Source organism: Muntiacus reevesi, chromosome 2 (genome assembly GCF_963930625.1).
Source record: "Muntiacus reevesi chromosome 2, mMunRee1.1, whole genome shotgun sequence".
In the NCBI taxonomy this organism is placed as follows: domain Eukaryota; kingdom Metazoa; phylum Chordata; class Mammalia; order Artiodactyla; family Cervidae; genus Muntiacus; species Muntiacus reevesi.
Genome location: NC_089250.1, coordinates 63,451,114 through 63,468,327, shown reverse-complemented (window position 1 = coordinate 63,468,327; position 17,214 = coordinate 63,451,114). Strand labels below are relative to the sequence as shown.

The 17,214-nt window shown below is 45.2% G+C and overlaps 1 protein-coding gene across 1 annotated transcript in view; it reads right to left on the bottom strand.

Annotated features, from left to right (window-relative positions):
• Window positions 1–2,490: 2,490 nt before the first annotated feature.
• Window positions 2,491–17,214, bottom strand: part of CNBD2 (cyclic nucleotide binding domain containing 2) — a 48,798-nt gene continuing 34,074 nt past the window's right edge. The window contains exons 10-13 of the mRNA XM_065919183.1: window positions 16,461–16,638; window positions 15,516–15,636; window positions 8,968–9,131; window positions 2,491–2,823 (exon numbers count right to left, since the gene is read on the bottom strand). Coding sequence (XP_065775255.1) covers window positions 2,502–2,823; window positions 8,968–9,131; window positions 15,516–15,636; window positions 16,461–16,638 — 785 coding nt within the window. The 3' untranslated portion in view covers window positions 2,491–2,501. The remainder of the gene's footprint in view (window positions 2,824–8,967; window positions 9,132–15,515; window positions 15,637–16,460; window positions 16,639–17,214) is intronic.

The following is a 17,214-nucleotide window of genomic DNA, read 5'->3' as shown; positions in this document are numbered from 1 at the left end:
AGAGAAACCATCTGAGAACTGATGAAGAAAAATGTTGCTCAGACAGCGTATCTCCTTCTCCAAAAATGAGAAGGGGAGGATGTAGTGGGAATTCCTAATAATGTACTTTCACAGCCTTGAGAAATTTCACAGGAATAGCACTTAGAAAAATAGCATATATTAAGAAACCGCATTGGTGATTATTTTTCATGTTTTTCTTAGAATAACAGCCTTGTTACAAACCCCAAGGTCAGATCCAGAAGGGAGTATGACTGGGATCATGAAAGCATGGACCCTGGAACACAGGGTTGGCGTTAGGTCTGAACACTGCCCATGAACTTGCTGATTGTTCCCGAGACTATCCCAGAAGGGAACAGCCTAGGATAAAAACAAGATCTGGACTATGTCAATGTTGTGTCCTGGGAAAGATAGATCAAAGAAAGTTTTGTAGTCTGCAATTAGGAATGAAAGCTGGACTCAGAGTGGAGTCTGAACCTCAGTCCAATAGAGGCTGCAGGTCCCCTGACTCACTGCACCAGATTTCGTGTTCTGTCTTCATTCTCGTCGCTCGATCCAAGACCATTAGGGCAACACTCTGGCAGGTCTTGGTTGTGGCACATGGGATCTAGTTCCCTGGTCAGGGATGGAACCCAGGTCCCTTGCATTGGGAGCACGGAGTCTTAGCCACTGGACCACCAGGGAAGTCCACCTGCTCCTCCTTCTTTGCTGTGTAACCCGAAAACAGTTTTCTTTTAAATTCAACACACAAAATTATAATATCGAGTATGCTTTTCAAACTCCACTCACCTCTCGCTCACTGGTGAAAACCATCCATCCTGTCCAACATGCTCATTTTGCCACTGGGGGACCAGGCTGCAGGTGATGGACTCAAGGCGCTTACCGGGATCCCATGAGACAAGCAGAAGCAGGCTCTCCAGAGTTCAGTGTCTGGGTGTTCCTCAGAGTCTGCTCCTTGCAGGGGTGGTGTAGGTGAGTGGGTGGGTACTGGGTGGGGGAGGGCTTCTGCCTTCTCCCAGGCTGGGCTCTTGTGCTGCCATGGCCTCTTCCAGGCCCCTCGGGGCTCTCAAAGCTAAACCATGGGGTTTCCTGAGGGAGAGAGATGACTAGGTCCTGGGTCTGTGGTACCAAGGCTGGAGGGAGACAGGAACCCTGAGTTCTAGGCCCAGCACTGCCAACAAGGAAAGCCAGCCCAGACCAGTGACTGGCAGCTTCCAGGCCCTGCCAGAGGGGCCAAGGAGCCCTCCCTAAGTCCCACCAAGCACCTCCTTATCTCTGGTCTGCGCCCTCCCTCTCAGGCTGCTGACTCCTCATCCTTCACCCAGGATGCCAGCTCCTGTCATGCTGCCCATCTGTCTCGGGTTCCTCGTATCTGCCCCCGCGGTCACGCCTCACTCCAGGCTCCGGCAACACCCTGTCAGACAGAGCTGCTCGACAAGCTATTGGCAGACTGGCAGCCTGTGGGCCCAACACAGCCTACGTGCGTGTTTTGTTTGCCTAACACAGTATTTCAAGAACAATTTGAATTCACTGCTCACATTTGAAAACCAGTAGAAGCGGGGGGCAGGCAGCAGAGGATGAGATGGTTAGATAGCATCACCGACTCAATGGACATGAGTTTGAGCAAACTCCGGGAGACAGTGGAGGACAGAGGAGTCTAGCGTGCTGCAGTCCACGGCCTCTAATGGAACATGACTTAGCAACTGAACAACAACAGGAATCATCTAAAACATTGGGTTTCTGGGTTTTCCTGAAAAAAATCTAAAGCTTAGCTGTATTGCATCCACATTATTTCTTGGGGTGGCATCAACTGATTGGAGCTACTGAGTGGCTGTTCCACCGGCATGGGGAATGCGCACACCAGTCCCCACCATTCCCCGTGACCTCCCCAGGCCTTCTGTATGTATCTATCTGTCTCTTTAATCTTAGCCGCACCACATAGCCTACCATCTCGACTTCCCTGTTGGCTCCAGGGGTCTTGGTGAAAAAAATCCTCTGCCCTGCCACACTTGTACCACTTCTTTTAATCCTCAACCACCATTAGGTAGCAGACCAAGGATCTTAACCCAAGTCACAAGACTCCAGTCAAACGCTTTAGCAAGATGGCTGCCATAGAAAGAATGCTCTCTGGATCTTAGTTCCCTGACCTGGAATCAAACCCAGGCCCCCTGCAGTGGAAGCACCACCAGGGAAGTCCCCTACACTCCTTCAGACAACCTGTCTGGCCTTGCAAGACATTTGAGTTCACAACCCTGTCTTGCCTCTGTGCCTTCCATCCATGTCATAAAACCCTCTCACCCTGAGGCCACCCCCAGTGATTAACCCCTGCACACCCAGCCTTCTGACCATCCCCTACTCAGCCCCACAAGTGTCAGGGGAGAAAGCGCCCCCTAAAACCTCTCCAGACCCATAGGTCGCCCCCAGGGCCTCCCACTGTAAGCCCCACAATTCCCATGGCAGTTACTCAGGAAACATGGTGATCAACCCAACATCTTTTATTGATTCTACATGAGGACCCCTGCATTCTTATACTGAGGCAGGAGCTCCTGGATTTTGTACCGGGGTGCTATAATGGCTTGGACAATCCTCAATGGGGGCAGGTATTTCTGGGGTGCCATAAAGATGGGGTGACGACGACGTTTCATCTTCTTGTCTAAGCTATACAGATCCAGCATCACAATTCTGGGGTTGTAGGTCCCTTTCTTCTTGGGCTGGATCGGAGTGAATGGGGGACACCAGCGAGGCTCTACCAGCAGCCGCACCAGGTCCTTCCGGAAGATATTCCAGTTGTTCTCCTTGAGGAACTTCTGGCACAGATCTTCATCGCTGAAGGTAAGGAACAGGTGTTGGGGCTCCCACTCCAGCGCCTCCCTGTCCCCCTGCCCCTCTAGTCCTGCCTCCTGCCACTCCTTCAGTCCCTAAACACCCTGAGCCCTGTCCCTCCTCTGCGCCCTTTCCCAGACCCTTCTATCTGCCTTCTTCACCTTTCCACGCTTTCATTCCCTAGACCCGCACTACTCTATGCGGTGGCCATGACCCACATGTGGCCACTGAGTACCTGAAAAGTGGATTAATCTGAACTAGAGATGTGCTCTGAGTATAAAATACATACCAGATTTCAAAGACTTAACACCAAAAAAAGAATGCAGAGTATCTCAGTCATTTTTATGTTGATTACATGCTAAAATGATAATATTTTAGATTTACTACATTCAATAAAATGTATTATTAAAATTAATTTCACCCTTCTCTTTTTATTTCTTACAATGTGGCTATTGAACATTTTAAATTATACCCGTGATCATTAGCCATCAGGGAAATATAAGCCAACGCCATACAAGATACCATTTATGCCCACTGGGATGATGACAATTAAAGAGACAAATAATTATTAGTGTCAATGGAGAAGTGGAGATATTGCAATGAGGGTTCAAATACATTGCTGACAGGAATAGAAAATGATGCAGCTACTTGGAAATATAGCCTAGCAGTTCTTCAAAAGGTTAAACAGTTAATTTACAACCCAGCAGTTCCACTCCTTGGTATATACCCAAGAGAAATGAAAACACATGCCTACATAAAAGCTTGCACAAGAATGCTCCTAGCAGCCTTATTCAAAATAGCCAAAAAGTAGAAACAACCCAAATGTCCATCGATTGATGAATGGAGAAATAAAGTATATGTCCATGTGCTGCAATATTATTTGACAATAAAAAGGAATGATATACTGATATTAGTTTGGCCAAAATTTTGGGTTTCTCTGTAACATTGTATGGAAAAATTCCCGAATGAATTTTTGGCCAGACCAAAACTGGCTATAACACGAATGAACCTTGAAAATACTATGCTAAGAAGCCAGTCACATGTGCTGGGTTGGCCAAAAAGTTCATTTGGGTTTTCCTACCAAACTACTACATGGTTCCATTTATGGGAAATGTCCAGATCGGGCAAATCTTTAGAGATAGAAAGTCCACTGGTAGCTGCCCTGGCTGGTCTTGGTGCCCTGCGTCTACTCTGCTCCTCTCCCTCATAGCTAAGGAAAGAGGTGGGCAATGGTGGATGGCCTTAGGACTCACTGGCTTATTTCCTCCTGAGACCACAGCAAGGGAAGGCCCGTTTGACTTCCACTGCCTCAGCTGTACTCTCACCTAAGGAGGCAAGCTTGGTAAATCACTTACACATCAGAGCATTCTTTCAGAAAATTGCGTTGACCAGGAGGACAAAATCAACTTTGATTCACAGAGATCAACTTAATACAAAATCTAGAGGTCAGCATGGGCTACAAGTTAGTCCTGAGACCTTAGGTCTCAGCAGTGCCAGTGTCAGCTCCTACCAGCTCATGAGAGCAACTCCATGCTGAGTGACAACAGGTTAGTAGCTCAAAATTGGCCATGGGAGGAGTATGTGTAATAGAAACTGGCCAACACTTCCAGTCAGGAGACCTCCCACCTCCCAAAGAGCTGCTTGTTGAATGTTCCCCAGCATACCACTGGGGAGTCTCTACCTAAAGAGCCCCATTAACTCCTGACTTCTTACATAATAAATAACAATATCTAACCCTGCTTCACACTCACCATGCACCAGGCACTTTATACTTGTTAATTCATCAGATCCTCATGACCACCTCATTTCACAAAACGTGGAAACTCATCAGATCCTCATGACCACCTCATTTCACAAACGTGGAAACTAAGGCTCGATGAGGTTAAGGAACTCACCAAAACTTGAGAGGGTAAGCATGTGATCACAAATTCTTAGATCTTTTTGATGTTGTTGTTCCAGAGTAAAAGTTGACAGTTAAGATTCTACATCACCTCCTGATGCTGATGGTCACGTTGATTCTAGTCCAGTCTTTCACTAAAGGGGACAGCTCTTCTAAAGCTCTCCACTTCATGCAGGGGTTCCAGTTCCACCCTCTACCTCTCTGGAATTGCAACTGTCACCTGTCCTTGCAGGATGCCACACTTCAGCCCATGGCACCCTCAGTTACTACCCCCACACCACATCCGCCTGGCCACCCAGCACTAGATCACATGCAGTGCTTTGGTTTTAGGTTGTTCTTCACTTGGGCCCTTGGGAGGGTTCCCTTTTTTCCTGCGAACTCAGCTGTTCATATTCTACATGTGCTCTTTGTGTCTGTAGGGGGACAGGCTTCGGATAATCTAGCCCATAGCATCCACAGGACAGGTGTCTCACCCATGGACTGTGCAATCTTCAGCATGTCATGTCCCCTTTCCTGGGCCTCACCGTCCTCAATTAAAACATGGGGGATTTGAGCTAGATAATGGATATATTTTCTGCCTGCTTTAGCAGTCGAGAAAACCATGAGTTTGACAATTAATGAGTAAGCCAGAATTCTGTCTGTCAGCATTGCAGACGACTGTAGCAGAGTGCTGACCATGCAGCACAGACGCTGAGGGACCCAGCATCTGCCATCCTCAAGTCTATGCAAACCTCCTCTGAATTCCAATTCAACCAACGTTGGCTGACACCCGTCATGTACCAGATGCTCTGTGAGAAGCTAAGGCTCCTTAAACCCTTTCTCTCCTCCTTAAATCCTTTCTTTCCCCCTTAAATCCTTTTCTGCAGAGGTGGCTCTAAATAGCTATTTTCTACATTGATAGGCCACAGGAATCAGAGAACTCGGGCATTGCTGAACTGCAAGGAACCACCAGTGTTTCCCAACTTTTTTTTTTCCCCTGCAAAACTGTCCCCCATTTTTCTTATTCTTTTAAAACGTTTTATTTTGTGTTGGGGTGCAGCTGATTAGCCATGTGGTGGTGGTTTCAGGTGAACAGCAAAGGGACTCAGCCACGCGCACACACGTAAAAACTGCCCCAATCTGGACCACAGCTACGTTATCACCTGTCCTTTTATTAATGCTTTTCTTAATTCCACTTAATTTCTTTTACTTAAATATTTACTTTGGCTTGGTTCAAAAGCAACAAGATTGTCTAATCAAGGGTTTAGTGAACTAGTTCTGTTTTTCTAACTCATATTTGAATAAATATGTAGCTGTTCATAATCTGTGTACCACCTAAAATCATCTTGTAAGCCTTCTGAGAAGATGTTCCATAATTTGGGAAAACTGTTCTACTCTAATTGTTTCGTTTTGCAGTGGAGTCTGATGCCTAGAGGAGGGGAAGTGACTTGTCCAAGGTCATACAGATCCCATGTCAAATTCTTTCCTGTGCTCATTAGATACGGTTGAAGTAACTCTACAGATCTGCTTGCCGTCACCTCTTTCTCAACCACAGGAATCACCACAACTGCTTACAAAACCATGTCTGATCACATCACCACCACAAGAAAAGAAAAAGGCGGGGAGGATGCAAAATTATATCTCTGTGGTTTCTCTTATGAAAGTTTGTGTGACTGAACAATAAACGCATATTTGGCAGATATCCATGTAGTACAAAAAAAAATACTGAAAGGATATACATAAAATGCTAATTGGGATTGTTGGAGTAATGCAAACACTTTCGGTCTTCACCTTCTTAAATGTTCAGCCTTTTTCATTTTCCACAGTGAGGGGGCCTCATTCATTCACTAATGTTTATCAAGCACCTATCTCGTGCCAGGTACTGTAGAGGTGCTAGAGGTGAGAGGTGGATAAAGCCCAAACCCTGTCTTCAGGAGGAAATTAATCAAGTGGTGGGGAAAGAACTGTGCAAAAACTACACAGTTCTAAGGACTTTCCTAGCAGTCCAGTGGTTAAGAGTTCACCTTCCAATGCAGGGGGTGCAGGTTCGGTCCTTGGTCAGGGAGAAAGAGCCTACATGTCTTGCATTGTAAAAAAAAATTCAATAAGGAGTTTAATAATGGTCCACATTAAAGAAAAACAAACAAACTACAAAGCTCTAAACAGTTGTAATACAGCGTGGTGTGACCCTGTGAGAGCTGTAGGACTATGGGTAAACACAAAGGGGTACCTAGCCCAGCTTTCTGGAGGAGATGAATCTTAGAGAATGAGAAGCTGAAGCAGGACTGAGGGATGGCATTGCAGGCAGAAGGGCCTACACTGGCAAAGGCAATGGTCTAGGAGGCAATCTGCCTGGGTTGCCGGAGTGGGTTAGAGACAGCAGGAGTGCTGCAGGGAGTTGAAGGGTCAGACTATGAAGTGCTGTTTATGTGGCACTGAATCTGCACTGTATCCTATAGGCAGTGAGGTACCACTGAAAGCTTTAAACAGGAGTTTAACATGGCCAGATTTGAGTTTTAACAAAAGCACAGTGCAGGCTTCCTGGTAGGCTCAGCCGGCAAAGAATCTGCCTGTAATGCAGGACACCTCGGTTTGATTCCCCTGGGTCGGGAATATCCCCTGGAGAAGGGACAGGCTACCCACAACAGTGTTCTTGGGCTTCCCTGGGGGCTCAGATGGTACGGAATCTATGTCTGCAGTGCGTGAGATCTGGGTTCGACCCCTGGGTTGGGAAGATCCCAGCACACTCCAGTATTCTTGCCCGGAGAATCCCCATGGCCAGAGGAGCCTGGAAGGCCACAGTTCACGGGGTCGTAAAGAGTCGGAAAGCACAGGATGCAGAAGTGGTCCAGCGCGGAGAAGACGGAGGCGGGGGACCAAGGCTAGGGTGGTCGCGAGCGTCTAGGCTGGGGTTCCGGGAGGGGCTGGGGATGTCACCCGGGGAGGTGAATGAGATCCACTAGGCTGTGTGAAGAAAACAGTAGGACTTCACCTATATTTATCTTTGGTTTTTGGTTTTTTTAATTTGAATTTTCAGCCACATCATGCAGCTTGCAGGATCTTAGTTTCCTGACCAGGGATCAAGCCTGTGCCCTCAGCAGTGAAAGCACAAGGTTCTAACTACTGGACCACCAGGGAATTCTCTCTGTCTTATTCTTTTTAAAGACCTAAGTTTGCATATTTATAAGGTATAGGAGATATACAACACACAGCAGATATAGTATAGATATAACAGATAAAAAATAAATATTGTCACTCATATCACATACATATATTCTAGGGACTATACACTCAAACACCCTTTAGTAATAACAGTGTAAGATCAAAACAGTTCTGTGACCAGTGATCAGGCAATAAATTAGTTTTTACATAAAAAATAGTGGGTTTTTTTTCACACTATAAAATTATCCACTTATATGGAAAATTTGGAAACTAGGGAAACATAAATAGAAATCTTTTTATTAAATCTTTTAAGATAAATATTTTTTAATTATAAAATAAATATATCATCATTACCAAACACTGAGAATAAAGGGAAAAACCCACTTGGAATGTTACTACCCTGACAACAACTTTAAAAAGTATATAATTTTTTCCCTTATTATAAAAGAAACGTAAAAGAAAGAAACATATACTCACTGCAAAAACAAACATCAGAGGAATATATAACTATAACCAGAAAGTCCTTATAAGTCCTGTCTTCCAGAAAGAATGACCATTACAAATTGGGCAATACTGCAGAATTATCATTTTTGCTCATTTTCCTTCTAGATTTTTCTCATGTTAGTGTTCTACAAAGGCTCTAGTCATAGTATATATACAACTTTGTACCCTGTCCTTTTCATGTAGCATTTTATCACTCATTTTACTTTTGCTTCTTCAAAAGAAGTTACTATTAAGGGAATGTACCACTGTTTTCTAAACTGGCTCCTTGGTATGACACGTGTGGATGGGGGTGGTTGTTTTTCTATTATGAATATGGCAGCTACAAACATCTTAGTATCTTTCCCTATAATTTAGTTATATAGAGATAAATTTACAGGTAGACCACTGCTCCAAAGTGTAGAAACAGTTTTGGGCCCTTGAAACATTATTATCTAAAATTATTATCAAAAGGATTGAGTCAATTTAGAGGGTATCAGCAATTACCAGTTTCATTCTACCCTTGTCAGAAACTAGATATTATCACTTTTTTTCTTTTACTAAAATAAGAGGTAAAAAATTGTTCACTTGATCTGGCGGAATGCACACACTTTTCCAGCACTGACCTGGGGTACTTGATACTGAACTTTGACAATTTTTCTATTGTATTACTGTCAAGCAGTTCACAAAATTTTTCTTTTCTGACCCGTATCACCTCAGCTCCCAGGCTCACAAGGATCAAGGTCCGCGTGTCATGTTGGCTCTCCGGGAGGAGGATCTGGTGAAGGCCCTAGAGAAAAGAAGTCCCAGAAAGTTCAACCTCAGAGACCATCCATTCTACAAGCACATTTTCCGGATTGGAAAAGCAAGGCCCCAAACAGGACTTGAATCCATCTGGGGTCATTCAGCAAGTGATAGGGAGAAGTCCAGGGCTCTTTTTGCCAATGACATCAAAGTCCTCAAAGAACCCTCCAAGCACTTTGTCCATAGTCCCACCTCCAGGCAGCAGACTCTGCAAGAATCACGCTTGTGGGACTTCCCTGGTGTCCAGTGGTGAAGAATCCGCCTTGCAAAGAGGGGGATGCGGGTTCAATCCCTGGTCTTGGAACTAAGATCCCACATGTCAAGGGACATCCCTTGTGAAGCAATGAAATGCTGCAACTAAGACCTGACACAGCCAAATAAATACATTTTTTAAAAAAGGATTTGTACTCACACAGTCGCTTGCCAGGTAGCAGCATTTTACCAGCTTTCCCTGGTGTCCAATCTCAACTCTTCTTTGTGCCAGGTCAGTCCATTTTCTCTTCCTTAGGATGATGACAAATAGCTCCTCCTCCTAGATCTTCCCTTTTCTACAGTCACCACGCCCTCCCCGACCCTTCCCTCCAGGGCTTTGTTCATAAAATGTGCCCCACAGAGCCTTAGTTCTTTCTGTCCCTCACAGGCTCTGGGGCCACTGGCGGCTACTGGGCAGCTCCCATTGCTCCTTGGGCTCTCTGGTGTGTGGATTCCTACTCCATCATATCTGAAAGGGAGATGCAGGTCAGCAGGCCCATCTGCTTGCTTTACAGGGACTGTATTCCCCTTTGTAAGAAGACACTTTGAGATGGGGCAAAGCTGGGACTAGGGTCTTGGCTGCTGAAGTCCCAGTCCAGTGCTCACTCAGCCTCTCAGCTACTAAGATTCTGGCAAGGAGGGGAGAGATCAGTGGTCCAGAGCTTGCAATGCCCAGCTGTCTTGGGCTTAAGAGGACATCAGCCATAAGCCAAGAGGTCTGCTCTAGGCAAGCCAAGTGGTATTGGGGAAAATGCAGGCTTCAGAAGGAAGATCCACATGTTCACTTGTCACGTTGATAGGGACAGAGTAAAGGGACAAAGTAGGTGATTAAATAGTTAATCCCACTAAAGGATTATAAGTAAAGGAAAAGGTATGAAGACCCCTGTCAGTGATCATGTTAGAAAGCAGGTTTGCTTAGCAACAAAACCATGTGACAGGAGCACGCGATGCGCCCCAAAACAATAAAACAATGGTGGCATGAGACCCACATCCTGCCTAGTGAGCTCAGTAAATTAATGACCCCAGGACACACTCTCTGCACACACAGAAACAATAATTTAAGGAAAGGTGATAATTCAAATTCAATGGTTAGGACTCCAAGCTCTTTGATCTCTGGTTGGGGAACTAAAAGCCCACAAGCCGTGTGACACAACCAAAAATTTTGGGCTTCCCAGGTGGCTCAGTGGTAAAGAATCTGCCTGACAATGAAGGAGACACAAGAGACGCAGGTTCAATCCCTGGGTTGGGAAGATCCGCTGGAGAAGGAAAGGGCAACCCATTCCAGTATTCTTGCCTGGGAAATCCCAGGGACAGAGAAGCCTGGTGGGCTATGGTCCATAGGGCCTCAAAGAGTCAGACATAACTGAGTACACACAGCATATCATAGGCATTTCAAAGCGAAATGTACTGAGACTTCATTGTACTGAGAGCTAAATTAATTTTGACCACTCTGGCATATAGGGATTATCAGCCTTAGATGTGAAAAATGAGGCTGGGCAAAGGAAATTCGCTTGTCAAAAGTCACATATCTAATAATTACAGTAAGGATGATGCTGATGATAATGATGGCAGTGATGGTGGTGATGGTGATGATAGCAACAATTCATGTTTAATGAGCAGTCACTAAATCCCAGGTGCTCTTGTAGCTCTGGTGTGTGTTAACGCACGTAACCCTCACTAGAACCCCATGAGGTAAGTCCTTTTATTATCATCATTTTACAGAGGATGCTGCTGAGGTTAAGAACATGTCCAACATCACACAGCATGGAAGCAATAAAGCTAGGATTTGAATTCAGGTGGGTCTGTCTTTAGAGTCCATGCACTTATTTATTTATCTATTTATTTATTTATTTTGGCTGTACCATGGGGTATGTGGGATCTTAGTTCCCTGACCAGGGATCAAACCTGTGCCCCCTGCAGTGGAAGCACAGAATCTTAACCACTGGACCACCAGAGAAGTCCCCAGAGTCCATGCTTTTAGCTGCTACACTTCAGGGAAACTGAGCCACAAAGACGTTAACTAGTTTGCCAAAGGTGACAAGGCAGAAAGTGATGGAGTGGGATTTGAATCTATCAACCTGCCCAGGACCTCACTAAGGGCAGCCCAGCAGCAGGCACTGTTATTCACCTCCAGTCCACCCTACACTTTCCAGCCAGAGTCAGGTCCTCAAACAGCTTCCCAAAGGTCCCAGGATAAAATAAAACTCTTCACTGTGGCCACTGAGGCTTTGGCTGCCTCACCCTCGTGAGGTCTCACCTTGTTTACTCTGTTTCAGCCACACTGCCCTCCCTTCCAGTTCCCTCCACATCCCAAGCTCCTTCCCGCCTCAGGCTCGACCTGCTTTCTCTTTCTGGAACACTCTCCCTCCCAGGCTGTCCACAGCTCATTTGTTTTGTCATGCAGGTCTCAGCTTAAACATCACTGTCTTAGAGCAACCTTCCCTGACTGCTCCATGTAAGACCACCTCCCCCCTCAATGCAGCTTTCTGTTCTGTTCTCAATAGCAATTTAAAACCTGCTGTATATTTGCTGCTTTATCTGTTTACTGTCTGTCCCCAGACTAGATCATAAGCCCCACGAGGGCAAGAATGACATCAGTTTACTTGCCCACACTGGCACCCTGGGCCATGTTTGGAGCGTGATACATGCTCAAGAAATACCTGCGGGACTTCCCTGGTGGTACCGTAGTTAAGGCTTCACCTTCCAGTGTGTGGGGAATGAAGGCCTTGCTCTGAGCCCCCACTCAGAGCCTTCTAGGACTGTCTACAGCAGGGGTTCCCAACCTCCAGGATCTAATGTCTGATGATATGAGGTGACGCTGATGTAACAATTACAGAAATAAAGTGTACAATAAATGTGATGCACTTGAGTCATCCTGAAACCATCCCCTCCCACCTTCAGTCTATGGAATCAAGTCTAAAGCTTGCAATCAAGTCTAAAGTCCCTCTTGTTCCACTTTCCACAGCTTCCCACATGCCCTCTATCACAGTAAGCAATGCCCCTCCTGGCCGTGGTGCCTTCATTCACCCAGGGTGCTTGGCATCCCAGCTCCTCCCTGGGCCGGCACGAGGTGCGTTCATGGCAGGTGCCCAGCCTCAGGCAGCCTGTGTTCAGTCCCGAGCACCTCGCCCGGGGACTCTGAAACTGCAGGGAGGCGAAGCGAGAGGGCTGGAAACCACATCACATGAACACTGCAGGAATGGAGGAATGTTTTCCCTCAATAAGAAAATAATTAACGGGGCATTGGCATGCTGCCTGGCTCCATAAATGTTGAACAGAAAAACAAAACAGCATTCTTTAAATTCTAAGAGGCCATCATGTGGCAAGGAACTGATTTCTGTTTGTTCTTGGGGGCTGGGTAGGGTGCAGCGGGTGCTGGGAAGAACTCGTTAAAAGCTGTAGGGAACAGAGTTTTACTGAGCAAAAGGAAGAGCTGCAGAAAAGCTCCAAACTAGTCACTCAGCACTGACTAAGGGCTGGGCCAGAGCCTGGGGCTCCGGACAGTGCTGGGCTGGCCTCCCTGCCTCCCAAGGCACACAATGCAGAGAGCAGGAGCACCAGGAGATCAGCACAACACGGGGTGAAGGGGTGTGAAGAGGACCCTGCGGATTCATGGTGACAACGACTGACCGCACATCAGAAGACGTGCCCCCACCCCCAGGAAGACCAAGGCACATGGCTACTCACAGGAGGCCTCACGCCCTCCCTGTGCCGCTCACCCAGCCTCCCAGCTCCGGCATCTATCTTCTAGCATCTAGCTCCCACAACGGTCAGAGTTCAGGGTCAAGCTTGTTTACCCATACATTCCCCTCCACTACTGGATTTTTTTTTTCCTGGACGAGTAGCAAGTGCTAATTAGAGCTTCCAAGGTGGCTCGGTGCTAGAGAATCCGCCTGCCAAACCAGGAGATGGGGGTTCAATCCCTCGGTCAGGAAGATCCCCTGGAGTACGAAATGGCAACCCACTCCAGTATTCTTGCCTGGGAAATTCCATGGATAGAGGAGCCTGGCAGGCCACAGTCCATGAGGTGGCAGACAGCTGGACACGACTGAGCACACACAGCGCAGCACAGCATGTGGGATCTTAGTTCCCTGACCAGGGATCGAACCTGCGTCCCCTGCTTTGGAAGCACAGAGTTTTAACCACTGGACCACCAGGGAAGTCCCTGGATAATCTTTAGAACCATTTAAGACTTACAGAAAAACTGAGAAGATGATACATCTTAACCAGTTTCCCAGTTAAGATCTCACATTGTGTAATAGTTTTGTTGCAGTTAATGAACCATGATGGATACACATCAGTAACTGAAGTCAATGAGTTATTTAGATTTTCCTTTTCTGTTCCACAGTCCTCTCCAGGACACAATACACTTAATTGCCATGTCCCTTGAGGTTCCTCTTGGATGTGGCAGTTTCTCGGACTTACCTTGTTTATGATGATCTGGACAATCTTGAGGAGTTCCAGTCAGGTAGGTCTTGGGTTGCCCCACTATTAGAATCTGACTGATTTTTTCTCACCATTAGATAGGGGTTATAGGTTATTGGGAAGAGGACTGTAGTACACCATTGTCATCACATCACATCCCACATTTATTATCTCATAAATAAGGGACATACTATCAACATGATTTATTACTGCTGATGTTGGCCTTGATCACCTGACTCAGGAAGCACTTTGCTTTCAGTAGTTTTCCCTCTGTAAAATTTTCTTCCTCCTTTCTATACTGTACTCTTTGGAAGGAAGTCACTATGTGCTGTCCATGCCTAAGGAGCAGTGAGGGCAGCATATCTACATAAATTATTTGGGATTCTTCTGCATGTGAGATTTGTGTCTTTTCCCTGTTTATTCATTTATTCATATGTATGCATTATACCAGTTTGTACTTCCAGATTTTGTTAATTTTATTTATTTTTGGCTGGGCTGGGTATTCCTAATGGAATTCCTATGTGCCGACTTTCTCTAGTTGCAGTGAGCAGCAGCTACGTTCTAGTTGCAGTGCATCTTTTCATATTGATTTCTTTCCCTTAGAAATATTCTAAGGGAATTCCCTGGTGGTCCAGTGGTTAGGATTTGGCACTTTCACTGCTGGGGCCAAGGTCAATCCCTGGTTGGGGAACTAAGATCTCTCAAGGCACAAACTGCAGCCAAAAAAAAAAAGAGAAATATTCATTTAACTTTGCCACTTCTTTTCATAGTTTGCTAATTTCTCTTTATTGCCAAATAATAAGTCACTGTATGGATTTGTCAGTTTGTTTATATTTATTTACCTTTCCATATAAATTTTAGCATCAGTTTGTCAATATCCACAAAATAATTTACTGGAATTTTGATTGGGATTGCACTGAATCTATACATCAAGTGGGGACAAACTGACATGTTAATGATACTGAATCTTCGAATCCACAAACATAGAATATTTCTCTATTTATTTAAATCTTCTTTGAATTCTTTCATTATAGTTATACAGTTTTCTGCATATAGTTTCTGAACATATTTTGTTATATTTATACCTAAGTATTTCAGTTTTTGGTGCTATTGTAAATGGCACTGCATTTTTTATTTCAAATGACAACTATCTGTTGCTTTATACCCTGTGACCTTGCTATAATCATTTACCAGCTCAGGAGGTTTTATTTGTTCTATTTGTTTATTTGTTTTATTTTATTTGTTCTTTTGTTATTTTGTTTCATTTTTTAATTCTTTCGAATTGCCTATGTTGACAATCATGTCACCTGCAAACAAAGAAAGCTATATTTTTTCCTTCCCAATCTGTATTTGTTTAATTTCCTTTTCTTAATGCACTGGCTAGGACTTCCAAAACAACACTGAATAAGAGTAGTGAGAAGGGACACCCTTGCCTTCTTCCTGGATTATTTTAAAGCAAGTCCCAGATGTCATATAATTTTATCTATAAATATTTGGATATGTATCTCTTAAATATAAGGGCCTTTAAAAAAAAATAACCACAATACATTACCACATCTTAAAAAGTCAATAATATCCCTTAATATCACCAAATCCAGAAAAGGATGTTCTTAAACCTTTACTCTCATTACCTAGCACCCTCAGCCCATCACGTCACACACTGTATTGTGAACAAGGATCTCTGAACACCTACCAAGATCTCGCCTTGCTCCACAGTTTGGATCTTCATGTAGGCCCCCACCGCAGCCTCCTTGGGGAGATCACCATACTTGGTTTGGATCATGGGACATTCGATCAAATGAGTACTCCTGGACCTGAAATTTGACAGCTTGTTAAAGAGAACTCGCTTGTAACATAGCTCTTGACGCCCTCAATAATCAGCCCTCACTCTACTGCATGTTAAGATCACCCCTCCCTTCTCCCAGGTGGTGAGAACACAGAAAATCAAGCCTTGGGAGACACTGTCAGGAATTGTAGTGGTTTAATAGGGAAGAGACTTGGGAGAGGAGAATTTCATCAAACTTTTCGGCTAGTCCATAAAACAAGTGGCCAATACAGGTTCAAATCTCGATTGGACTGACTCTAAAGCACTTATCTACTGACTCCCTTAGATGAGTAAACTTTTATGAAAAAGCTCAGATTCAAAAAGGCTGAGTGATACACAGACAGAAAGTCACCACCAAAAAATGTATGCAGCCCCTTCTTCAGATGGGCTCCCTGAGAAAGGAAGCAGCTGCCTGCCTGATGAGGCCCTGTGAGTCGGAGGTGGAGAAAGTAGAGCCCAATATCAAACCCAGGACCTCTCTCAGCTGCCTTCATTTTTAAGTCTTCTTTGAATTTGAATTCATTACAATATCGCTTCTGTTTTATGTTGGTTTTCTGGCCACAAGGCATATGGGATCTTGGCTCCCCAAAGAGGGATCAAACCCATACCCCCTGTATTGGAAGGCAAAGTATTAACTACCGGACCACCAGGGAAGTCCCCCTAGGCAGCCTTCTACACACACCCCAACCTTTGGGGGAAAGTTGTGATTGTTACCTCTGCTTACCCCCCAGCATACCTGACAGTCTGCCCTGTAAGTTATACCCCCTTTCAACCAGACTTGGAACCCTCCAATCTGTCAAGGGCAAAGCTTACTTGATTTTTGAGCCGAAGGTCTTTGGGAGAGTATTTCCTGAGGTTTTAATCTTCCTACTGAAGCTGGATCCTTCTTTCTCCTGGGCTTTCTGGAGATGAAAAAGCTTCAGAAAACTAAAATCCTGTACAGGATATGACCTGATCTGGAATTCCTTAAATCTCTCCACAGGAGACAAATCTGTTAGAGAAAGCACAGGAAAACACATTAACGACTCTTTCCATACATGAGGATTATACTGGTGGTGTTTGGAGGTGTATCATAGTCTTCTGTGTGGTAAGTCTGATGCACGGGAGAATTAAGAAAAATAGAAAAAAAAATATTGTGGTTTCTGTATATTTTCCCTCTGGGCTGGGCCCTGAGCTAGAGCTTTACCACCATTACATCCAGACGAATGTCATTAGCCTGATTCAAGAGAGAAAATGAGAAGCAAAGTTTAACACCCAGGAAAGGGCCGAAGGGCTTCCAGGTAAAGAATCCGCCTGCAATGCAGGAAACCCTGGTTCAATTCCTGAGTCGGGATGATCCCCTGGGGAAGGGATAGGCTACCCACTCCAGTATTCTTGGGCTTCGCTGGTGGCTCAGATGGTAAAGAATTCACTTGCAATACGGAAGACCTGGGTTTGATTCCTGGGTTGGGAAGATCCTCTGGAGGAGGGCATGGCAACCCAGTCCAGTATTCTGGCCGGGAGAATTCCACGGAGAGAGGAGTCTGGCGGACTACAGTCCAAGGCATCACAAAGAGTTGGACATGAC